At 41.4% G+C, this 26,382-nt stretch overlaps 1 protein-coding gene across 1 annotated transcript in view; it reads left to right on the forward strand.

Annotated features, from left to right (window-relative positions):
- Positions 1-19,986: 19,986 nt before the first annotated feature.
- The window catches only part of ELL2 (elongation factor for RNA polymerase II 2), a 74,210-nt gene continuing 67,814 nt past the window's right edge, over positions 19,987-26,382 (forward strand). Inside the window, exon 1 of the mRNA XM_023617951.2 lies at positions 19,987-20,471. Within this exon, the coding sequence (XP_023473719.1) occupies positions 20,325-20,471 (147 nt within the window). The 5' untranslated portion in view covers positions 19,987-20,324. The remainder of the gene's footprint in view (positions 20,472-26,382) is intronic.

A 26,382-nucleotide genomic window follows, 5' to 3' on the forward strand; every position in this document is an offset into this window, starting at 1 on the left:
ATTGCCAGCACCCTGGAAGCCCTCCTCCTGACTCCTCCTAATCACTCCCACCCCCACCCTCCCTCTTTAAAGGTTCCACTATCCTGACTTTTAGAGTCATCAATTCCTTGTTCTTCTTTTGAATTTTACTGCCTAAGCACACATCATTAAGCACTATAACTTTTCCTATTTTGGTTTTAAGTAGAGTATTATCATATGTATTCTTTTGTGTACGGCTTCTATTATTTGAATATTTATTTGTTTATTTTTAGGTTCAAACATCTTGGGCATCTTAGACAATATATATGGATTCACCTCATCTTTTTAATTCCATGGTTGAGAACTGAATCAATGGCCTGATAACCAAATTATTTTCACTCTTTTGGGGCATTATGAATAACATTGTAAAGAACATCTTGGGCATTCATTTTCGTAAATCAATTTTTTTAACTTAAAAGGTAACCCTACTGCTAATGTAAAATGAGGTGGCATGTTAATTATTTTAGAATTCTTGAAGAAATGTCAGTTCCAATACAATGAAAGTTTAACAAGGGATGTTCCCATCTTCTAAATTCTAGACCCCCTTCCAAAACTTCTATTTTGCTTAGAGGCAGGGAGCCATCTTTAGAGCACACTGGTGCTGTATTTTCAAAGTATAGTCCCTAGACTGCTGGCATCACAGTTGCTGGAGGATCTTATTAAAATGTGTATGTCCCAGCATTTAACACCTTTGCAGATGGGTCTGATCAATTAGTTAGGACACAATCTAAACTGCTATAACCAAGAGACTCCAAATTATAGTGGCACCAACAAGATAAAAGTTTACTTCCTTCTTATTCAACAGTCCACTACCATGCAGGTAGGCCAATGTGGAAAAGGTAGCTCTGCCCCATAAAGTTGTCCAGGGAATCAAATTAAAGCTGTCTTGTTGCTCTGCCAATCCTCAGGGTATGGCCTTGCTTACAGAGTAGAAGCTGGTCCCCCACAACGTCAATGGGCTATCACATTCTCAGTAAAGAGAAAGGGAAAGCAAGGAAGTAGAAGACAAGCAAATTGTCAGGAAGTGCAGAAGTTGTACACATTCCATTGGCAGAAAACATGGCCACAGCTATTTACAAGGCAGCCTGGAAACGTGATTTCTGGCTCTATTGGCCATGCGCCCTCCTAAAAACTGGCAAGAGGCAGGGTTCAATTACTAAAAGGAAGAAGATAGGGATGGGGGATAATTAGTAGTCTCTGCAGCACATGGGAATCTTGTTAGGCGCTCCAACTCCTTTATCCTCAAGGTGTGACCAGCCACTGGGCTGGAGAGAAGCTCTTTTATATTTGGTTTAATGTCACTTCTCCCAAGTACCCCTGGAACTCTGTGGGCTAGCTACACTTACGGGGAAAACCAGGAATCAATAAAAAAAAAATAACAGTTAACATCAATAAAGTGTTAATTATATGCCAAGCACCTTACATGATTTCATTGACTCCTCACAACAAGTTTATGAGGTCAGTACTGTTACTAACCCCTTGATTATAGATAAGGAAACTACTACTTAGGGAAGTTCCCTATCCAAGCTGTATATTTAGTCTGGGACTTGAACCCAGAGCCTGTGAGCTTAACCTTAGTCTGTACAGTGAAGGATTACAGTTAAAAGAATCTCTATCCTTAAAAATCTATACATGCTTAATATAAAAGTTGTTGAGATCAATAGTTTGGACATAAAGAAGCAAAATATGGAGCAATTGTTAGTAGAAGGCACCAAGGAGGGCCCAGTCCTAATATTAATGATACTATTAATTGCCACTGAGCATCTACAATCTGCAAGGCACTGTTCTATGTGCTTTACATGTGCAACAACCCTACGAGTTACGTCCTATAATCATCTTCCGTTTACAGATAAGGAAACGGGGATAGAGATGTTAAGTCACTTGGCCAAAGTCACACAGCTGATAAGAGTAATGTGCTTAACCACTAGGTGATACCACCAAAATACAAAGATAGGCAGGCATAGTCCCAAGAGAGGTTGATAATTATGAGTCATATTTACCAAAGTTCTGATACACATTGCCTTTTTACAGGGCATTTCTTAGATAACAAGTCTTATGTGTGAAGTTTGGAGGCCGTCTGATGCACAGATAAAGCAATTAGCAAGCCCTCTGAACATTATGATGACAAACATCTTACTTCATCATTATCAATTAATATTTATCAATTTCCCTACTGAGTCCTGGAGATCTACTAGGTGTATCTGGTTCTTATTTTCATCATGGCTCTGTTAAGTAAAATGATTCCCCCAAATTTCCATTTGACTTTGGCGCACCCCAGGATGAGCAGATGGCACTTGGACAAGGGCTACTATATTTCCCTCCAGGAATCAGGGTTATTTTTGCCCCCAAGCTTATTCTCACCTCATTGCTTTAGTGCACTTCAAACTGCCAAGCTCATGGTTTGCTGCATTCTAGAGACAATTCTCACTGTGAGGAAAGAGTAGGTATTGTTATTATATGAATTATTCAGAATTCCCAATGCATCGTGTACATCCTTAGGGGACATGAATTAAAGGGGTAGCATGAGGAAGTTCCTCTGTAGTGAGAGAATAGTTCCATATCTTGATTGTGGTGGTAGTTACACAAATCTATACACGGGATGAAATTACATACAACTATACACACACACACATATATGCAAGTAAAAAATGCTGAAAATGGAATCGGGTCTGTAGTCTAGGTAACAGTGTTGTATCAATATCAATTTCCTGGTTTTGATATTATATTACAGTCATATTAGTTAGTGAATTGTATTACATATAAAATGTCACCATTGCAAGTTGGGTGAAGGGTACATGAAAGTCTATGTACTATTTTTGCAATTTTTTGTGCTCTATAATTACTTCGAAATAAAATGTTTTTAAGGGGTGTGGGGGTAGGGGAGGTGTGGAAGGGTGGTTCCCACACCAGCTTTGGCATCAGCTGGGAACTTGTTAGAAATACAGAATCTCAGGCCCCACTCCAGACCTACTAAATTAGAATTCTGCATTTTAACAAGAATCTTAGATGATTCATATGCACATTAAAGTTTAGAAGTATTGCTGTACAAGAAATAAAAATGATATTCAAGTATTTATTGTCCTTTCAAAAAAGTTCCTTCATTTCAGTGTCAGAAAGGTTATTCCAGAGGCCCAGGGCCTGCTTCATTGGTATGCAGCTGGTTCAGTCACACAGGGTACTGGCTAGAAAGACTTTCCTCCTCCATGAGGTTTAATACTCTGTCTTCAAATTCTTAATAATTTTATCTATGCCTTTGTGTTTTATAAGTGAAGTCCTATGAGATCACAGAGCATGCACCAGGAGCTGGAGCTTCAGTTTACCCACCTGCCCACTTTCCTGCCTCGCTGGTAGGGGTTCTCAGCTGCCCTGGAACTTTGGGACCCCTCACCGTCCTCCTCCTGGTCCTCACTCAGCTACTGCTGCTGACCTCCAGCCCCAACAGCGCTATGGACACAGACAGAAGGGTTGTGTTGCTCCTTGAGACATCCCAGGACAAGGCATAGTGGCAGCCATTCCTGTCCCAGAATGGCAGCGCCATGCGGTGTTCACAGGCAACTGATGGGTGGAAAAGAGCCTCCTACCCACCTCCAATCCAGGTACCAAGCATGTTCCAGCACGGAGGTTGCACTACCCTCGGAGGTACCCCATCCACTGTGGGTTCCCACAGGCAGTAGGCCCAGGGAAAGGGGAGAGGCCTGGCATGACTTCTCTGCCTCCTGCCAAGACACGAGTCTATCCAGTGGCTGGTAGAAGTAGGAACCCAGCAGCCGGTGGGTGGTATGTGTGCTTAGTCACAGGATGCAGTGATGTGAGAATCTGCATTTGCTGGGCAAGCATCCCCATGCCTGAAGATGGGAAACATTAAAGAGCAAATAAAAATGCCATTTCAGATTGAGAGCATGGACATTAATAAAAGAAACCTTAACTAAAGCAGAGTTGGGAAAAGCTGTAGGGGGAGCTCTCGTGCCCTATCATACCTTATCAATTACACCAAACAGGAAGAGCTGGTAGGCTTGCATCTTCCACAGGAAGTAAAACTACTTTACTACTGAAGGAAGATTTCTCTCCCCACCCAATGAGAAATACCTCGGGTCAGTCAATGAGAAGCTGTTGCTGCCCTGAACTGTTGTTCCCCGCAATGGACTTTCCTTTAGAAAAGCCTCTCCCTACTCCCCTTTTTGCTCTATAAAAGCAAGCTCCCCTTCTTTGTTTTCTGGATTTGTCTATGGTTCACCATAGCTGGCACATCCCAAATTACAATTCTTTGGGCAATAAACTCATTCTGAGGACAAAATAACAGGCAAATTTTATTTTTAAGTTGACAAGAGAAAGACTGTAGAAGAAAGGAAAACAGTTTTATATTTTAACTTCTTTGCTTTTTGAACAAGGCTCTCCACATTTTCATTTTATACTTGGCCTGGCAAATTACATAGTCAGTGCTGCAGAGGCCTTTGGGAATCAAAAGATAGACTTCCAGGACCTGTATGGCAAGTTCATGGGCCTAATGGTGAACTCCAACGGGTACCAAAGGCAGCCTTCATTACAAGATGGCTACAGGAATCCTTCAGCAACATAAGGTTTGCTTGTCCCTCTCAAGGGAGACTTTCCACCATGGAAAATATAAGCCAGCACCAAGAATTGTAAGCACAGATCTCCCAATTCTTTGTGTCTATACCTACTGGTACCCAGGTGTGCTTCCATATTTTCTACATTTTTTAAAAAAGAAGATATAATCAGCAGTAACTCTTCTCTCACTTTTAAAAATTAAAATTCCTAAGTGGCAGAATATAGTGGAAAAAACTGGGATTTTGGAATAAGTCTGGGAAGAGAGAAAAGATTTAAGGTTTTAGGGACTATATTTATATTCCAATATGTTTAGTTCTTCCTTAATTCATTCATAAAATAAGTACTCATTGAGCCACTCCCTAAAAGATCACTAGTGAACTTCAACCAATTCTCTCTGAAGCATTTTTGAGATCCTGTACTTTTTCCATAAATAATTTTAAATCTCTGCATTTTTCAACTCTTCCTCATAAATAGTCATGTGCTGCATAACGACATTTCAGTCAGCGATGGACTGCATATACGACAGCGGTCCCATAAAATTAGTACCAAATAGCCTAGGTGTATAGTAGGCTATACCCTCTAGGTTTCTGTAAGTATATTCTGTGATGTTCGCACAACGAAATTGCCCAGTGACTCATTTCTCAGAACATATCCCCATCGATAAGCGACATGTGACTGTAATTTATTGATGAATAAAAAAGTGATATTCAGAAATAACACACATTATTTATTCTTCATTGTCTTGGCTGCCCTGGGTATTGTCAATCTTTCTTTTATTTACATCCTTTATCTTGAATTTATAATATTATTATTTAGCATCTCTCATGTATAACTGAGAAGAAAACAAAAGCTTAAAAGTTATTTTGTCTTGCAACGTGCTCTCAGTGACTTCAATAAGATAAATGCAAAATTTTTTCTGTAGTATGACCCCAATGTTAATCTCATTAATGTATGTAATTGTGGCTGGGAGGAGCTGGTATATAAAGTTTTTAGTAATCATTGTTTTAGAGTATGGAATTACAGGTGATTTTTAGTTTTCTTCTTTCTATTTCTCTGTATTTCCCCAGTTTGCCTGCAGTGAATATTACAGGAGACATTCGAAGCATTACCAGATAGGGCCCTAATGCCTCTTGATACTCATTATTCTTTAATGAGAACTACTTGGATTTTTTTCAGAAATGTACTTTGATCTTTTGGATACTGCCACCAGTTCACTGACAGGAATGATGAAACTAAGTGTGAATTTCCCACATTTTAAGGGGTGTTAATTCATTCAATAGCCCAATTAAGTCACCACCTGATAATCCAATTCGTTACAACATACCAGACACCAAACACCCAATTAATTTAACTTCTGTTCTACATGAGCATACATATACTGACTTTTTTAACTGAATCATGAAGGCTTTTTTTAAACCAGTGATTTCCAGACAGTGAGTTGAAGCAGCCTAAAACTCCTTATTATTTTTAATTGAAAAATTGCTTGACTTAGAATCATGGGGAAGCTATCATAATAAAGTATATCCAGTAAGTACATACTAAATAATTGTAACTGTTAATCTGTCCTTCTTTCAACAGCTTTCAAATAACTTCTGTCTTCCCATAGTACTTTCTGGACAGAACTTAAACTATAAAATGAAAGGACAGGAAGCATAGGCACGAAAGCCCATACCACTGCTAATTAGGGTAGACTTTGAGAATCATCTAGTTCAGTGGTTCTCAATCCTCACTCCACATTAGAGTCACCTAGGGAGCTTCTTACATACACAGATGCATGAGCCCCACCCTAGATTAATTTAATCAGAATCTTGGGGTGGGGCTTGGGCATGGTATCTATTTTATGTACTAGTCATCATTCTGAGTGCTTTTACATGTGTTAAATCATTTAATAAGACACCTTCTGACATAGGTACTATCATCATCTCTATTTTACTTGTAAGGAATTGAGGCTTATCGAGGTAAATTGAACTAAGTGGCAGGTCCAGGATCACACCAGGCTGTAACATAGCCCGTATTTTGCTAAACAATCTCACAATCCTTCAAACCATCTTCTTAGAGCCTTGAGTGCTGCCATACAATTCTTGATACTGCAGAATTCTATTGGACAAGATATAACCAGAAATGAGTAAATGCAGAAAATGCAGACTGATTTTAGGAAGAACTAAAGGCAGCAGTGCAAATAGGGGAGATGACAGGAATCTTGCACAAGACATCCTGAAACAGTTAAAATTAAGACAACACAGTCTGGCTGGTGGTGCTCAGGATCATGCTATCATTTACAGAAAAGAAAACTGAGGCACAGAAAGGTTAAGTAACTTGTCCAGAGTCACAAAACTAGTGGGTGACAGGGCAAGGATCTGAATTGAGGAGATGTGGCAGCCAAACCCATGCAACTGGAAAATAGGGAATGACAAAAGACATCTGCCAACTTAATGATCAAATTCACAAATATTTAGGCCAACCACACAAAATGAAGCCTTCTTGCTCAAGAAGGTGCATTTGATTATTAATGTAATCTCATGGTGATTAAAAATGTATATGAGTAAGATAGAAACCTCTCCCGTAAGAAGCTGTCAATTAAGTGGGAGAGTTAAAGTAGAAGCAAAATGAGATTCAAAAATTAGGTAAGAGATGGGATTCGATGTTCCAACTCTGGAAATTTCTATGAATCTCTTGGCCTTGTCAAAGTTTTCCCTTGAAAAGTTTCATCAGGTACATAGAAGAACAAAAGCATAGGTCTTCCAAGGGGAAGAAATAACCTCTGGCTTGGGTATTCTAATTCTGCAAGCTGCAGAACTTTGAACACCAGGTCAGCAAATTTCCTTCCCTTTGTTATGTACAGGGAGAACCAATTTATATCATATCGTATTCATTTGTGCAGTTGCTTTGAGTCCAGAAACTAGAAATGTTCCATCTTACCTAAGTATCAACAAAGAGAGGGAAAAACCCTGTCCAAAATATATTTAAGCTGTTGATGTGGGAAGATAGAAACAATTCAGCGCTAAGACTACAGAATACCTGATGGAGAACCTAGATTTTGATTGCTTGTGTTTGATAGGCTTTTCAAATTACTTTTAAAAGTAGGTCATAAGTGCCTGCCTGAATTAGAGGAGAACTCTCTAGGGACTCTTGCTGTGTTTTAAGAAATCTACTTTGGAGCACATGTGCCTTGTCCCCAGAAAGGAAAGTGTCCTTGAAGATCACAGGCAACAATTTCTATCTTGTCTCCAACAGGACCAGAATGGGGTGGAGCCACAGGATTTGACACCCCCTGGCTTTTGAGAAGGGACCAATTACTATATTCACAGCTAACCTAATGGGATCCTGAGAAACATCATTAACAGCACAGCAGGCAATAAATGATTATAAAGAACCTCATGAAATTCCCTAGGTATTTATGCCTGGTCTACCTCGCTTATCTAATACCATCTGTGGATGCGCAGATGACCTGGAAATGGAAATTGTGTAACTAATAACTTCTAATTGAAAGAAATCTAACTTAAGTCTCCGCATACTGCTCACTGCATGTTATATCTTAGTTCACACCTGGGGGATCTTAACTAGTTACTGCTAACCTCTTTGGAACTCCGAAGCTCAATCATCGTTAGGTTTCATAACACCCACTTGTACTAAGTGAAATAGTATTTTAAAAATTCAGTTGAGGGACAATAGTTTTTGTTAGGAGGATTTTGCAACTTCTTGAGAGATGACTCAGAGTGCTAAACGGAGTGAGGTTGTTGTTAAAATGCAGATTCTTAGCCACTCCTCAGATCTGCTAAATCCAAACCTTTGAGGGCTGGAGCCCAGGGACCTAAATTTTAACAAGTTCCCCAGGGGATTCTTATGTACTTTAAAGTCTGAGAACTTCTGCCCTAAGGTATCACCAATCCAAAGCTAAAAATCACTTGTTACTACCAAATGTTATAAAATGTTGAACTTCTAACACAGCTTTAGTTGGCTATAGGAAACCAGCACTTCTTAATATTAGAAAAATTCCAGCCACAGTTTGACTTTCTCATATTTAGAGGCATGATTCAGCATGTAGCAAAGACTATACAGCATCTCTATAGAAATCTGGCCCATCCTGTACAAGGCTGCTGGCAACAGGCTCCTCTCTCCCCCATGCACACGGCTGGTTCCAGGATCGGTATGTCCTGAACTTAATCACTATCTTTCTCCTTCATCGTCATGCTCTCTCATCTTCTCTAAAGTAAGGACGATGTTAATTTGGGGTAACTAATAAAAATCAGTATGCTTTTCTCTTACCAGCGTTTTATAATTTATTTTTCTTATATTGTTCTTTTCAAGGTATTTACTGACTGGCACAAAAACTTGTCCATATGATTGCAAACTTCTTCAACCTCCTAACAAATATTCTGCTTTAAATAATATTTGTAAGTCTATCTGAGCTAACAAAATGACCGAAAAAAAAATGGCGATGAAATTGGCTTCAGCAGTCCCAGAGAAAGGCCATGTCCTCAAGGGATGTGACACTATCTCCACAGGCACTGGAAACTTCTTTCACCAAATCCAAAACATACAGGTCATATCTTGAGCAGAGAATTTTTTGCCTTTTGGCGAATATCAGAAGCCTGAAAGCTTGTAAAACTATTAAAGAATTGGTAACACAACAACCTTTTTTACAGAAATTTCCATGCTTGTTTGTTTTTTTCAGGAAGAAATAACAGCCAATACAAACACTTGATGAAAACAACATTTATCTATCTAACTGAGCTCACACAGAAACTGGAAATCAGAATGTACCTGTTAAAGAATAAAAAGTTCTATTGCTGAGGCACTAGAAATCAAACGTCTTTCAGAAATAAAATTCTCCCAATCAGACACCATTCAGCCTGGCTCTATTAGCGTCACTTCTCAAAAGGCAGAAATCTTAAATGGGATGAATTATAACAGCTGCTTTTCACCAACCACCACTCCACCAGACAGGAAGCTGGTTGTCAATGGGTGGTAGGGTGTCACCACAACCCAAGCAGCTCGGGCTGGGTGGTGGGGGGGCCTGTAAGACGAGGGGAAGACCATCAAGGAAACTTCAGCAGATAGTGGCTTAGTATTCTTTTGCAAATTTTTGCATTTTGACTGTGATGCAGAGAAAGCTCTACTTAAATGCTACAGTCCACAGGGGTCTTTTTCTATCCAGGGAAGACACATAAGAAGAATGGCTATAGCCCATGTTTATAATCAATATATAAACTGAATGAAGACAGAAGACATTAAAATTGTTGAGAAATAATTCATTTTGCTTGGATAAGAAGATTGAAAAGGAAATTGACTAGAGTCCTACAGAAAACTTGTTTCTTTCTAGCAGAGATGTTTAAATTTAATTTTACTATAAAGCTACAATAATCATGTCAATGCGTGGTATTGGCAAAAGGATAGACACATGGGTCAATAAAGAATAGAGAGTCCAGAAATAGATCCACATAAATATTATGGTCAATTGATTTTTGACGTAGGTGCAAAGGCAAGTCAATGGAGAAAAGACTGTCTTTTTAACAAATGGTGCAAATCTATAAGCAAAAAAATGAACCTAGTCACATACCTCACACTTTATATGGAGATTAACTCAAAATAAACAACAGACTTAAATGTAAATATAAAACTATAAAAGATTTAGGGAAAACATACGGGAAAAGTTTTGTGACTTTGAGCTAAGCAGAGAGTCCTTAGATATAACACCAAAAGCACTGTCCACAAAAAATGGATAAATTGGACTTCATCAAAATTAAAAACTTTTTTTGCTCTATAAAATGACACAGTTTGCTCTGCAAAAGACACATTAAGAGAATTACAAAACAAGCTGCAGACTGGGGGAAAATATTTACAAATCACATATCTGACAAAAAATTTGTATCCAGATTATATAAAGAATTTTCAAACCTCAACAATATCAAAACAAACAACCCAATTTTAAAAATGAACAAAAGATCTGAAAAGACACTTAAAAAACGAAGATACAAGGATGGCAAACAAGCACATGAAAAGATACTCTATATCACTGGTCATTAGGGAAATTCAAATTAAAAGCACAATGAGAAAATGAACTCTCAAATGAAAAATGGTACAGCCACTTTGTAAAGAGTTTGGCAGTTAATTATAAAGTTAAATATACACTTACTATATGCAGTTAATCCTACTCTTAGGTATTTGCCCAATAGAGATGAAGACTTATGTTCACATAAAAACCATGTGTGAATGTTTATAGCAGCTTTATTCAGAGTCACCAAAAATTGGATATAATGCAAATGTCCTTCAACTGGTGACTAAAGAAACTGTGGAGCATCCACACAATGAAATACTATTCAACAATAAAAAGGAACAAACTACAGATACATGCAACAACATGGATGAATCTCAAATGCATCATGCTAAGTGGAAGAAACCAGCCTGAAAAGGTTACATGCTGTATAATTCCATTTATATGGCATTCTGGAAAAGCAGAACTATAGGGATGGAGAACAGATCAGTGGTTGCTAGGGGTTAAGAGTCGGAGGCAGACAGTCTGACTACAAAGGAACAGCACAAGGGAGTTTCTGGGGGTCGATAAAACTGTTCTGTGTGTCAAATGTATAAAACAAAAAGAGTAAATTTTACTGTATGCAAACTAAAAATAAATTTTAAATAGTTTATTCTGAGCTAATACTTAATTTTACAGTACACTTTCTGGAATAATTGTCATTGCAAACCAAAAAATGCTTTTGAATTCTCTATATAAAGTAAATTTCCAACGCCATAGTTCCGTTTTGGAAAATATTCAAAAATAACATTCAATCAATCTATTCAAACCTATATGCTTAGGACGAGTATGTAAAAAACAGGTTAGTTTTAAAACCACAAGATAGAAACATTTTTCCGTAAAGATTCAGGAAACTAAAATTGAAGCAAAGACACTGACCAAACCAAAATCTACATAGGACAGAGCTATTCCTCCATGCAAAATACAAGATTTGTCAACATTGGACAAAGCTAAATCATGCTGCTTGGCTTTCTATACTATTGAAGTTTAATACAATCTGCTGACTCCAGGACCATTTTTTCACCAGGGGTCAGAGTCACAATAGATCATTAACATTCTGAACTGTTGTTTTCAATGACTATAAATATCCCTGTTAGAGGATAATACTCTTTTCTTTTAATTGAGACATAATTGACATATAACATTGTGTAAGTTTAAGGTGTACAACATTTTGATTTGATACATTTATACAGCAATATGAGACTAATACTTTTTTGCAGGTAAATCAAATCATACTTTATACTTTTTATATTTTTTATGTTGGCTCAGTTGAAAAATATTGAAGAGAAATATCACAATTCAAATAACTAGAGTATTTAAATCGCCTCAAATCGTTTTACACGAAAGAGAAGTGATTTATTCAAGGCAAGGATTAGAGGGACCGAATCAGAAACAGACAAGCAGCTCTCCTTATTCTCAGTTAATGGCCCTGCTTCCAAAATCAAATTACAGATTACCAAACACATATCTGTTGATTAGTCATTGTTAAAATTAATTTGCTATAACAATTTGAAGGCAGCATTACTGCTCTGAGTAACAATAACAGCCCTTGGAGACAAATGTATTCTTTTCCTTTTCCAGTTGTTAATATTCCCTATCATTGAACTGAACTTTCGATGCATTTAGGATGGACAATATTCAATGTACACCCAGCAAACTTTACTCAGTAAGTATGTGACTACTACCAGTAGCAATGATCTCTTACTCTTAAATGCTTTTTGCACATAACCAGTTATTGAAGAACAGCTCCACACCGTTCATTATTTCCACTGATAGTACCCTCTTTCGAACTTCTAAATGATACAGAGCCTCCTCTGATCATTGGTCTCCCTGCTTACTCTCTTCTCAATAATCTCTTGTTCCTCGCACAATTCAGAATAAGGTGTCTTCAGGCACCCCATTACTGCCTACAATACCTACTTTCTGTCATAACACACCCAATGGATGAGGTATGCAAGTCAACACCTCTCCGTGGGTGTGCACTGAATAAGTGCAATGCCTAAGAAGCAGCGTTAATTCCACTCCCCTCTTCTCCCACTCCAAAACACACAACTGAATGCAAGTGACTGAGCATGATGTCACTTTTGGGAAAATCTTGGAAATATATACAGGGACACACAAACACAGATACCCCCTGTGAGTAGTGTGGCCCACCATAGCCGTGATTCTAAATGGGAAGGAGGTGTACAGCCTTTACGGAGGGCATGGATTGGGAACACCTCCCAGTTCTTTCTCTTCTCTTCCTCTTTCCTCATAACCTCCCTCAGAAAACCTGTCCAGTTCCATAACTACTATTATCTCAATGGGATGGACTCTGAGGCCCAAGACTCACATTTCCAAAAGACTGCCAAACATTTCCATTCATATATTCTACCGCTACCTCTAACCTAAACCAGCTCCTACTCCTGATTTCCTTATTTCTTTTCATATCAATACTATCTTCTAATAAACCAAACTTGAAGCTAGTAGTTATTTTCGGTTCCTCATGCTCACTCACCTCTCGTACCCAAATAAAGCTGCCAAAATTAGTCAAGTCTACCTTCACAGAGCCTTTCACATCCTCCTCCTCTTCTTCATTCCCATTATGAAGACCCTCGCACAGGCCTGATTACGTTTTGCCTCCTAATTCAGCTTCCTTTTTCCAGTATCCCTCCATGCCAATCCATTGCTCATACTGCTATCACCTGGACAGTCCTAACATATGGATGAGATTATGCTACTTTCTGGTCAGAAGACTCCAAAAGTTCCCCACTGTTCACAGATAAAACTCCATAGTCCTTAACCAATACTGAAAGCTCTCTTCACAATCTGTCTCCAACCCATCTTTCTGGCCCCATCTGTCATAACCACCTTCACGTGCCCCCTATGCCAGTTAAGCCAGATCATTATCTTTCCCTCAAAACACCTCACGATAACAAACCACTGCTTATAAGATTCCTACACTTAGAATGTTTCAAGACTCCGGAGCATTATCACAGCTACAAACTTTTGATATTCCAATGCTAACTCTTCTACGAAGTTTTCCCCAATGCTCTGAGCTGAATATGTTCTAGCAATCCAGAACTCCTAAATCAATGAATTAGCGCCTGTATGGCATTTCTCATCTAATATCTCTTATCCTCATATCTTACATCCCTTATTAGGCTATACTGCCATGTTTCTAATTGTGTAAATATTCTAACCTATAAGGGTCATGTTGGCTTTTAAATTTCCAAAATCCAAAGCAACAGCAAAAGCTCCCAAATAGTACACCATAACACATCAAAAGCTCAAAGAAGATAAATACGATGCTTGAATAAAAGGCTGATTGAAAACAAAATGGGATCAGGAAGACTGCAATTCTAATTCTCTGAGTAGAAACAGAAAAGTCTTCTGTGTTCACATGTGTGATGTATTTATTCTCTACTTTTTGCCATAATATGTTCTGGAAACCACATTATAAAGTAAGTGCTATTTTCCCATGGGAACAAGTGATACCACTGGAGATTGTGCTTTTGACCAATGATTCATTATCAAATAAATCATAGATATGAACAAGACACAATAATAGCAAAGATGTAAACTGTAAATCCTTATAATTTAAAATTATAACACGAACATTTTCAAATGGGCACCTATGCACTGTGCTTGTTATACCAAGAGTTCTAACATATCACAAATTATCTATGCCACACATAAAAAGAGAATTAGCTTTCATAAATCTCACTAAAGTCAATACGCTAGCTATAATAAACCAAAGCTGAATAGATCATTTTATTTGCCTTCTTACTATTTAATAGGATATTTGCTGTTTGCATAGAGGGAGTGATTCAAATGACTTAAGCCTTGCTTTCAATACCAACAACAAAACCAACTCCCAAGCTGCCCAAAAAGGTAGAATCAACCAGTTCCTCTTTATTAATTTTACTGAGACAACTTGACATATTCAGTATAATTCCTCAAACTTTAGAGTCATGTTCATAGACAGAAGTGTTAGATTTGGAAAAGGAAATCTTAGGTTCTGACCAGGCTCTGTCACTTACTGACTGGGTGAAACACAGCCTCTCTAAGCCTCAGTTACCTCAAAGGTAAAATGAATATAAAACAACGGCTACCTCACAGGGTAGAGAGAAAATTCAAAAAGACAATGTAACAATTGCTTTTAAACTGCAAAGCCCCATCAAGAATAAGCTATTATTATTATTTATTTATTTTTGCTGAGGAAGAGTCTCCCTGAGCTAACATCTGTTGCCACACCCAGGAACTGAACCCAGGCCACCCAAGTGGAGTGTGCTGAACTTAACCACTAGGCCACCGGGGCCCACCTAAGAATAAGCTATTATTAATTATCAATATTGCTCTTGATGTTGACGGTATTTGGCCCACTATTAGCATGTTTGAAACTGAAAAGTTGAACAGGCATTTTGCCCCCTCTAGTCTTCCTACCTTCTCAGTTTATTCAGAAATACACATGCTCCTTTTCAATACAAAACAGCACAGAAACAGTAAGAGTTGTGAGGTCACTCTTTACTACCTTCTCATTCTCAGTGCTTTTCTGACAGCTTTCAGGCACTTTGCACTATGCTGAAAAACCATAGAAACAATTATCATGTGAGAGAAAGAGACACTTTGGCCACTATATCATGCAATTCTGTGGACAGAACATTTTTCTCAATCAGTACAGAAGGGAGTTTTCTTGGTGTGCAGGAGAATTGAACCTGAGTCTTTTTGCTTACAAAGGACACACAACTTCCTAGAGATAAATTTTCAATTGGAGAAACACAAGGAACAGAGAAGGAAAGAAGGCCAGAAAAATGCTAGTGAAGATTGAGTATCTGAGTCTTAGGAAGCTAGAGTTGTGTTTTCCATATATCTGAATGAATGAGAGATAGCCCTGCTCACCTAGCCTTCTACTCAGCCCCACCAAAAATTAAGAAAGGATTGGAACTGGAGAAAAGGATATCAGGGAGGTGGGGAGCACTTTCCTTACTCCCAGATCACAATTTTTAAAAGAATCAGACTGTCCTAGGAGGAGGAAAGAACTTTGGAGACTAAGAAAACACAGAGGTGAAAGTCTAGAGCTGGGCTAACTTTCCACAAGATTGGGAAGGGGCAGAGGCTGCCAATCCCAGGACAGGCACAGCCCAAGTCCACTGTCCTTTCAGCTCCCCAGAAAAGTGCACATCTGCTGCCAGTCTCAGCAAAGTTCCCAGAGGAGCTCTACCTCTCAGGAAATGAGGTAGACCATCATCATAAATGTTTTGGTGCCAAGCAGTAGCTAGGAAGAGGTTCAGCCTCTCGTCTCATAATTCCCATCAGTGCCACTCCCAAACCCATTGCCAAATAAATATACAATCTAAATAAAATTAGTATGTTTGCTACATGAACCCAGTTTCAATTCAGATCCCCTAGGTTCCTTCCATCCAGACTGCACCCAATCCCAAACCCTTCCTAAAGGGAAATTCTTGAGCTTCTATTGAATACCAGCAGTGATGGAAACAGACCAGAGAGCCCTCCCTATACATTCTGGGACCTTTCCCAGACCTGTGGATTTATTGTACTACCGCACAGTGAGATGGGGAACTCAGAGCCTGATTTGTCAATAATGATGACAAAAAATAACGCAATGTGACATTTCTTACACTTAAATGGAATAAAAAATAATCACACATGATACAATAATTGTTCATCTTAAAATCTGTGTTTAGGCAACAAATACTTATGTCCTTCCTGTAAGTATTTCACTTTTATTCTCTAAAAATATTTAGTGACGTTCTCTCAAAATCACCAAGCTCCTACTTCAGTTGTCTCTGAGGAAAGGAGGAGATTTTTGCACAGGACTGGGCAAAGTCTTGAAAGGAGAGCTGTGTAATGATGCGGGGTCAAACACCATAGGGGCAGGAGGCTTTAAGGAGAGGGAATTCCAAGAGGAAAGAATTCCCCTTGGAAATTCTTCTTCCAGAGAGTTTCTCTGCTATAACTCTGTAAGGTTCTGTGTTCTCTTCATAACAGAAGACGTTGTCTTGTATTAAGACATTAGTAGGAACTTTTTCACAGGTGGCTTTAAGAAATAAATCACAAAACTAGTAAGACAGGTATAAGATAATGGCCTTCTGCACTGGAAATCACTAAAACAGAGGTTGAAAACTAGAAAGCTGTGGGTTAACTCAGGCCCAAAGACTTATTTAATGTCCACAAAATGTTTACTGAAAATCTTAGTTAAGTGCCAACCAATCAAAGTCAGAAAGCCTATGTAAAAATCTGCGATTTCCAGTTTTTCTTGAAAAATTAGAAGACTGGACAACACTGGGCCCCAGCATGTTCACCTGGCAACAGTCAGCTGGACCAGGAAATCACTGAGCCCTTTAAATACCCCAAGTTCACCACAGTCCAGCACCTTCAGTCCATGTGGCATTGTATTTGGCCTGCTTCACTCATTTTGAGTACCCAATGGTCCCTGAAGTCATCTGAATTGGTGAGCTCAGCTCCAAAGGAGAAGTGAGAAATGGTCATTAAATATATGGCAAGCAGGAATGAGGGGTGGCCCGGCATTTGAAGGCCAGTGAAGGCCTTGACGTTCACACGTCCTCTGCCTGCACTGTACACAAGGCATCAGAAATAGAGCGGGCTCTGCAACAGGTTACTTCCTTTTCGCCTTTTCCTTGCACTGAACTGTCATATAAAACAGATTTCTTCTCAGTTATTAAATCCAAACAATAGCTACTCAGTGTATATAGTGTCTAGATAGACACTTAAAAGAGCTGATTCAGACCCTATCTCTCCTGGTTGTAACAGGCTAGGCAGGTTGCTTTTAAATTAACGGTGTTTCAGTTTCCTCATTCATAAAATGAATGGGTTCAGCTAGAATGATCACTGAGATAATTTTTAGTTGGCCTCTCCCCATCTATGCCACCCCCACTTATCTAGAATCTACTCAGCCCTCAAGAGATATTCAAGTTCCACCACCTCCACAAAACCTCTCTAGACTTCTCCTTTCTCTGAATTTTTGAGCTTATCACTACCACCCCCCAAATTAGCATTTAATTCTCTAATTGCTCTGCTTTGAGTGTTGGTTCATTGGCCATATTTAAAGAGAAAATTCCTTTAAATAAGAGATTATACCGTTTAATTTTTAAATCCCCCACAACACTTTACACTTAATTCGCATTCAATAATTACTTGTTAATTATTTAAACCGAATAATGATACAGAAAATATCTATAAAATGGCAAACTTCCCAAAGAGCAGCTTTCATCAGCCTCTTCAAAATGAATTACACTTATCAGCATCACAACTTGCTCATCTGATTCAGGCAGGCATAATGTGTACCACGCAATGAAGAGACCCACTATTAGATTACCATATTATTTTGTACATGGTCACCGCTTCCTTCCATAGCCAAAAAGCTCAAAAGGGGAAAGACACAAACAATAACTCACTACAATAATATATTATCCACTGAAAGATTATTTTACCCACGAAAATAGGGCATGAGAAAAATTTTCCTACCACAATTAAAAAAAGAAAATCAATTACTAGTAAAGGGCCGCAGGTCAAACATTTGAAAACTACAGTAAAAACCACCCTTGCTACTCCCCCACCCCTTGGATGTCATCAGAAGTTCTGAGTAACAAGAGGCCAAATTAAGATGCCATGTGGGCGGGGATTTACCCACCTTCACCGGAAAAGCAGTGGGATACAGGTTTTACTTGTTTTGGTCAAACTTCCCCACACACACCTCCCGAATAATTAAGCCTTTAGATATGTGGTCAGTTCTTCCCCATCAAAGCAAAGCAAACACAAGAAAAGAATAATTCAAGCACAAAATTATTTTTTTAATATTTTTGTGATTGCCTTAGTTTCTCTATTCAAGATAACTAAGATAATTAACACTCGAAACTAAATTAACAAGTGTTAATCATGTTTTAACAGCTAGCCAATTCTAGTGGATTGAAATTAAGTCAATTTAAAAAACGCTCTCCTGCGATGGAACAACACTTAATACGGGTGTTTTCACTTAACCCATACTCTATGGAAGGAGAATTAGTTCTGTAACTCACATTACACCCATAAAAGGCTTGAGGGTCTGAATCAAGAGGTAGTGTACCTCTAGGCTGGGGAAGGGATTTATGCAAGCGCAGGGACGATGAATCATGAAAAACTCCCACCTGGACCTTTCTGGAAAATCATAACCCCATCCAATGAAAAAGGATGGGGAATACTGACTAAATGCCTATAATTTTTTCCGGGGAATCCCTGTAAAACACCACAAGGTTTTACAACCTGAGGGGAACAACAAGGGTCTCAAACTTCAAAAAACAGAAAAAAGTAATATTTTTAAACAGCCTTTCAGCAGCTCCAAGCCTTTCAATGGTTTGTTATTATCTGACGTTTCTGATCGCCCAGTTAATTCCTCCTCTCTGACGCGAAGCCCATCTGTCAATCTATGCACACACAGCCTGAAGAGGGCTTTTGATTAGGCGCCCTCCTCTAGCCACGCCTACACACGGAGCATCGCGAGGAACGGAAAGCATGCCCGGCCTCCGCACACCGGCATCTCCGCCGCTCAGTAGCTTAAACCCTTGCTAGGTTTTTCCCACATCCCTGTGAAATAAAATGGACAGACCTCAAACAGAGCCGGAGAACGAGAGTGGCGATGTCTCTTTTAATTTAGGTCAAGGCCAGTTCTACTCTTCTACGGTCCTTTGAAAGGAGATACCACGCCAACCAAGAGTGCCTCTCCACGTCCTATACAAAGGCACAACCCTGCCCCTCTGGCGAACCCCAGTGGAACGGAATATGTTCCTCTGGGATCACAAGCGGGCATGGCGTGGGCAAGACCTTGAAGTTCAATTCTCTATAATACTATGCCCACCAAAGGCGTTTCAGCCTTAGGCTTGGTGTGGAACTTAAGATGCTCCACACAATCCAGTACAACTCCGAAAGCCCAGGGTCGACTCTGTAATGTCAAGTTTAAGGCGAAAGGACGAAGAAAAAGGTCCTCCTCCATTCCATCTGCTCCACAACAGCGCTAAACTGAGTTTTGAGGAGAAGCTCTCCAGTGACTCCACCTACTGCGTCTTCCCTCACACGCACACACTCAGCTCCACAAGCTTCTGCAGCCGTCGGGGGATGAAGTCCTTACTTGGCCACACATGTGAGGCGGGGGTCCTCCTCTCTGAGGACCACCAGCGCAGCAAGAGACTCTCCCCTACTCTCCCGACTCTCCACTACTACCCCCCACAGCGCCGGGGCTCCGACTCCAGGTAGTCAGAACAGGCAACCTGGACACCCAATTAGCAGGGGATCCCCCAGGCAAGCCTGGCCAATCGCAGCCAGCGATCCAAGACGACCAGACGTGACGTCAGATGCGATTAAGTTGGCGCGTCACCTCGACGTCAGCCTCTCACCTCTCGGACGTCCCGTCCCGGGAGCAAAACTCCAGCGACTTTGGGCCCCGCCTCCGTGAGAGTGAAAGGCGGCCAATGAGGGCGGTGCTGGGAGGGAAAGGGGCCAATGAGAAGAGCCCGGGGCGGGGCGCGGGGCCGGAGGGTGGGGCGGGTGGCGGCGGTGGCAGCCCGAGGTCTGGCTGCGCGCAGTATATGACAGTACGTCAGCAGCGGGATGGCCGTAGCTGTGGCGGCGGCTGCAGAAGCCCGAGCAGCCGCGGCCGCAGTGGAGGCTAGAGCCGGAGCGGCGTCGGCGGCGGCACCCCGGGGAGTTTAAGATGGCGGCAGGGGGGGCGGCGGGCCTGCGGGAGGAGCAGCGCTATGGGCTGTCGTGCGGACGGCTGGGGCAGGACAACATCACCGTACTGCATGTGAAGCTCACCGAGACGGCTATCCGAGCGCTCGAGACCTACCAGAGCCACAAGGTGAGGGGGCCGACCAGCCGGGCTCGGGGAGGGAGAGGGTTCCCCTCGCCGCCCGGCCGCGCCTCCCTGGGTCCCGGGCACCCGGCGGGGGGCCGGTGGAGCCGTGGCTCGCTGCCGCTGCCGTCAGCGCCCGCGGCTCCGAGCTGGGCAGGGCCGGGCAGGGTCGCTGACGCCGCGGTCCCGAGCCGGCCGGGCGCCCGGACGTTGGGAGGCGGGCGGGCGGGCGGCCCCTGGTGGTGGGGCCGAGGCAGCCGCAGCCCTGGCTCGGCTGCGCTGCCGCTGCGGGGCTTTCCGACGGCGCCCGCGGGTTTCCTGGCTTTTTCTGTGCCAGTGAGGGAGAGGCACCAGGGCGACAAGTGAGATGACCACGCTCTCCACGGCGGGGGCGGGGGGCGCGCGCGGCGACAGGGTAACGCACCCGGGAGGACCTGCGGACACAAGCCTTCTGTGTTGAGGGGGGTAACATATAGTCACCGTGGACCCGCAAAGACAGGGACACCAGCGCTCCGCGTCTGGAAGTGGGGCACACCTTATACTCGCAGGGACTTGGGGACACAGGCACTCCGCATATGGGGCAGGCACACCGTGTACTCGCAAAAGCTGGGACACAGGCGCTCCGTGTACGAGGGGGGAAGAGGACACACCTTGCAATCCCAGGGACTCTGGGACACAGGCGCTTCGTGTTCCCAGAGACGCAGCAGCACCGCGTACCGAGGAGCCACACACACCCAGCGCTCACCGGCAACAAGACATTGGTTACGGAGGAGAGAGATTCACAGAGGCTCCTCGTACCCGAAAGACGCGCCGCGTCTCGGGCGAACTTACGGATAGGGAGACCTAGGGAGACGTGGAGTAAAGGGGAGAACACACTGCGTCCCGGGCAGAGACTCCCGTTGCTTACCCCGCACCGCCTTCCGGCGAGAGACCTAGGGGGACACAGCTCGAGTGCAGCGAAGGGTCGTACGGACGCACATGCACCACAATTGGAGTACAAACCCAGGAACGCATTTTCACGTTGAAAAAAGGAGAGAGAGGCACACAGAGGAGACGCCGCAACCCGGGTGCATGAGGAAGCCGTTTATGGACATGCAGTGCGGTGTGTGGATGAGGGAGACAGGAGTGGACACATTGCAGAAGGAGAGAGATATATACCATATGAGGACGGGTAACATTTACTCTGAAAGGAGAGAGGGTCGGAGGGAGATAGAACCCATGGGGCATCCTGACAAATCGCCCAGTCCATACCGAGGAAACATGCTCCAATTAACTGATCTCATAAAACAGACACAGAGGGCCAGAGGGATACCCAGATACAGACTCACATAGTTATTCAGATAAAAGTGAAGAAAAGAATTAACATCTGTTGAGCTCCCACTAGTGCCAGGCACTTTAAATGCATAAAAGGAAGAGACAGAGTTGGAGGCAGAGCCACAGGAGAGGTGTGAACCCTGGTTCACTAAGGGCGTGTGAACCTGGGGCAAGGGAGACATGCCCCAAGGAGACTCAGTTCAGAGAAACCCCCTGCATATGTGTGCACACAGGAGGAGGCACAGCTTGGGAAGTACATGAACTCACATGATAATGTACGTGTAAACAGCAGGCTCTCATGGAGGTGAGCATGCTCACAGGGGGCCACTCACAGAATTGAGTGGACACATGGATGTACACTCCAGGACACATATGTTACCCACCAGAGAAGCATATGGTAAGAAACACTCAGATTTGAGAGGAGAGGGAGGACTGCATACACAGGGAGAAAGACACTTTCCTGCATACCATGAAATCCCAGGGAAAAAGAGTCTCATGTATGCTGGGAGGTCAGTGTACACCCAGCAATAGGAATGGAAGGAGATCTAAGAAATAGAAAAGTGTGTGTATCAGTAAATACTCTCAGACAGGTGCACCTGCGGGGAAGAGAGCAGCGCCAGCATGGAGTGGGAGGCCCATATGGGAGAAGCCAGATAGGCAGGCAGAGGGCACTGGAGAGGAACTCAGCCCTGCAAGATGGAGAGATAAGCCTGCCTGTTCCAAGGGGAGGTTGTGGGAAGGAATGACAGTGGGAAGAAGGTAGGTCAGGGAATGTAAAGAGGAAAAAACACAGAGGCCAGAGAGGAAGAAGCCAGCAGAGGAGGCCAACTTTCAGTCGGAAACAGACCCAGGGAGCAGAGAAAGGCTGACACACAGAGGATGGGAAGAGGCATCTCTGGGGACAGTAGGTCAGCCAGCCACCTTGGGGGAACAAGAGGCAAACTGTAGTTGATTACAGCCAGATTGACAGACGCTGTACACTTGGCAGGGAAGAGGTGGGTGAGGAGGCCCACACAAGGAAGGGATAGTACCCAGGGAGAGTTAGGTGACAGAGAGGCTCCCTGGGCTCACTGATCTGCATGACGGCTGAGGCCCAGGAAGGGAGTACTGTTTGTTTTCCTACCTTCATTTCTACCACCTACACTTTAGTGTTTACATGTTTGGGATTAAGGTTGGAGTGCTTTGACTCCAAAAGCTCCCACATTTATATACCCGTGTCTTCCAGGAGACAGGAAATCAAAAATTCTTTCTCTCCTAACTCACCTCTTAGTTCTTGATTTTTTATTTTATTTTATTTTATTTCATAGTCGAAGGTACCGAACTCAATGCCTTTCTTTGCTCCTAACTACTTCTGTTACCTATTAATATCATTACTATCTTTTTCCATCTCTGTGCATGCCAATTAATGGGTCTGGTCAGTATGTACAGAGACAGAGAAGGGAAAGGAAAGATGACTTTTCCAAGTCCCTCCACCTTTCTGAGTGTGGAGCCAGGTAAACTGAGTTAATCCTAGGATTCCTTTTCTATTGAAAAGCTGGTAGTAGAAGCAGTGCCATACAGGGAGAGGAGGAAGAAATAAGCTGACTTGGCCTTTGCAATTGGACACTGCCTTGTTTCTGACTCAACCATCTCCTGCCCCCAGGCATCACTGTCACTTCAGCCACGGAAACACTTTTTAAAGGGGCTTGGAAAAGCAGGAATTGGGGTAAAACTGTTACTCCAAGATGGGTGAAAAGTGGGAAGAGACTGAAGAAAAAGAAATGAGGGATCCTTAGGGTGATCGTACACACTGTTGGTACTTACTACAGGATCCTCTCGCATGTTCGGTTAAGCCTCCCACGAATGAATGTGTCCTCAGTGCCCCTCCTCCTGGCTCAGGCCGGACCAGGGCTCCCCCATCAGCACAGTAACAGCTGCCAGCAGTAGGCATCTGGCTGAGCTTTTATCCTCTAGTAGAAGGATACTTGTTTGGTCTTTTACACCTTCCACTCTTATCAGAAGTAGAGCTTGTGGCTTTAAATTGTAGCTGCTCTTTGGAAATATGTTGGCATGTGTTGACTAATTGGGAAGAAGTTTCTGATGATCACGCCTATTCTCTCTGGAAAGAAAATGCCTTTAATTTCTCACATAAAACTGCCTTGCCATTTCTTTGCTTGGATAGGAAGGTGCTTGATGCTTAACAAGTGGCCTCCGAGTGGCTTTGGCCTGTGCAAGGTTATGACTGTTATTCCTCATCTCCTAATGACTTTCTAAGCCAGAAGTTTCAACAGGTTAATTCTCCAAATTAAGCATCAGAGAGCTATTATCCAGGTTATTTTGTCTGTTGTATTTACTCATCTAAATTAATCCACTTGACGTAAGGCTTTAGGGAGGTAAATTTAGGAATTTTAGGAAAGTTTGGTTTAGGCAGAATGCAGTTCTTTAGGTATAATTGAGCAAGTATACAAAATTATTAGGGTTCATGGAAACAGAATCTTTAATTGGAAACAGTTCCTCACTGTTTCAGATGACAGGCAATTCAAGTTTTCTATTTTTAGAGAAGAAATGAAGAATGCTAACTTGGGAACCTTTCTAAACAGGGACTGGGATGGGGAAGAGAGACATTGTGAGTCTAGGAATGGGAGCTGTGGTTGGAGTAAATATCTCCTAAAAGTTGTTTTCTGCTCAATTTCAAATGGATTAGTATAAAAAAGTGTTAACTGGGAAGTTATTTTCATAGTTTGCAGAATAAATTTAGACATACTAATTCAGATATCTAGGACATATTGCAAAGCTACTTTTTTTTTTACTGTAGATAAATTATTTTGAATGAAGGGACAAGTTACTAAATAAATAAAATCACAAATTACAACTTTATAGTCATTCTAAATTGATGTCTTTTATTAGGTGGTCTGTATAAACTGTACATATTTTAAAGGAGCATATGTTACTGTAATTATGTATTTCTCCCAAATGTATGCTAAAACTATATTTAAAATTAAAACCCAAAATTGTAAAATATATTTTACCTAATTTCTTCAGTAATGTAGCTGGCTTTATTTTGATATCTGAGTAACTCATTTGTAGTAGTCGGCCCTTGCTGTCAGTGACTCCGTGGATCAAAAGGCCTACGACGGTTGTGTCTGTACTGAACATGTACAGACCTTTTTTTCTTGTCATTATTCCCTAAACAATACTGTATAACAACGATTTACATATCATTTACATTGTATTAGATATTATAAGTAATCTAGAGATGATTTAAATATGCAAATATGCCATTTTATATAAGGGACTTGAGCATCCTAGGATTTTGGTATCCTGGGGGGTCCTGGAACCAATCCCCCATGGATACCAAGGGACACTTTAACAAAAATCGTATCAAAATATTGTTTTCAGATTCTGTCATTGCTGAGCCTGTCAATTTATTTTTTTTAAATGTTTACTCAAAGTTTCAAAGGTGGTGGCTCGAATAATATTATCAAGTTTATCCAACACTTATATAAAAAGTCTTGCATATATGCCTTTGAGGTCAGGGGTCATTTATTCTCTATGCCTGAAGACCGGAAAGCAGATTCCTTTAAGAAGGATTCTCATAACACATTCTCTAGTCAACTCTAATTATTGGCTTTAAGTAAATTTTCCTGCCTTGATTACTGTCTTCTAGGAAAATGATAGTGTTTTGAAAATTTGTAAAAATATGCTTACACTTAATTTTACATGAAGAATTCAGTCTCTCTCAGTATTATCAGAGACTGTTATTTCCAATCAAAGCATAAAGTCTTATTTAAACCTCCAAAGTTACTGTCCTTCATGATAGCTCCTTTTATAGTGTTCCTTGATCTTTTAAAATCACTGATCCCACAGGTCATGGGGTAGGTGATTTCCTCTCCTTTGCCTGTCTGTCTACCAGGTGAACTTTTCAACATTTGATTCTTTGTGGTTTAAAGCACAGAAAAGTCTCAAACTTTACTTTATTTCTTGTCTCTTCTTTCTCTGCCTGCCTTCAAAGAATTTTGAGTGTGTGTGTGTCCAGTAATCTGCCTTATAAATACAGACCCTTTTCTCCTTAAAGTACCACTCAAGTGTCCAGACCTGCCAGCACAGAGCTGCCACTGCTAGCAAACATGTTTAAGTAATACAATGAGGTTTGCATTAGCACATTCCTTTTGTTGTACTTTTTAAATGTAGCCAGGTTTAATATAAATAAGTTAATGTTACTAACTTTTAACTTAGACCAATCTTCAGGCTGAACTTGACCTTAAATGCTTTTTATCAAGTCAAGTTTGTGCCCCATGTTGCAGTAAGTGTTTGAAGTTTATTCAAATGATCAGATGCTCAGTGCAAAGAAGGGTGCTCCTCCTAGTGAAAAGAAGTAGCCAGATTGCCTAAAAAGATAGACAGGGAACCTTGGCACCAGAATTGGGAGGAGAAAGAAAGAACATATGTGAAGGATTGGAACATGTTCAAGAAAAGAATTTAAAAGGAAAGGGGCGTAGAATTCTTGGAATGATTTACAGGAAAGCTTACTGAGGACAATCACCAGATCCAGCTGCTCCATTTGCACTTGTAAAAAACGATGGAAGCTGTGCTCATACTGCTTATTATGTAATTTGTGATAAAG

Source organism: Equus caballus, chromosome 14 (genome assembly GCF_041296265.1).
Source record: "Equus caballus isolate H_3958 breed thoroughbred chromosome 14, TB-T2T, whole genome shotgun sequence".
Classification (NCBI taxonomy): Eukaryota; Metazoa; Chordata; class Mammalia; order Perissodactyla; family Equidae; genus Equus; species Equus caballus.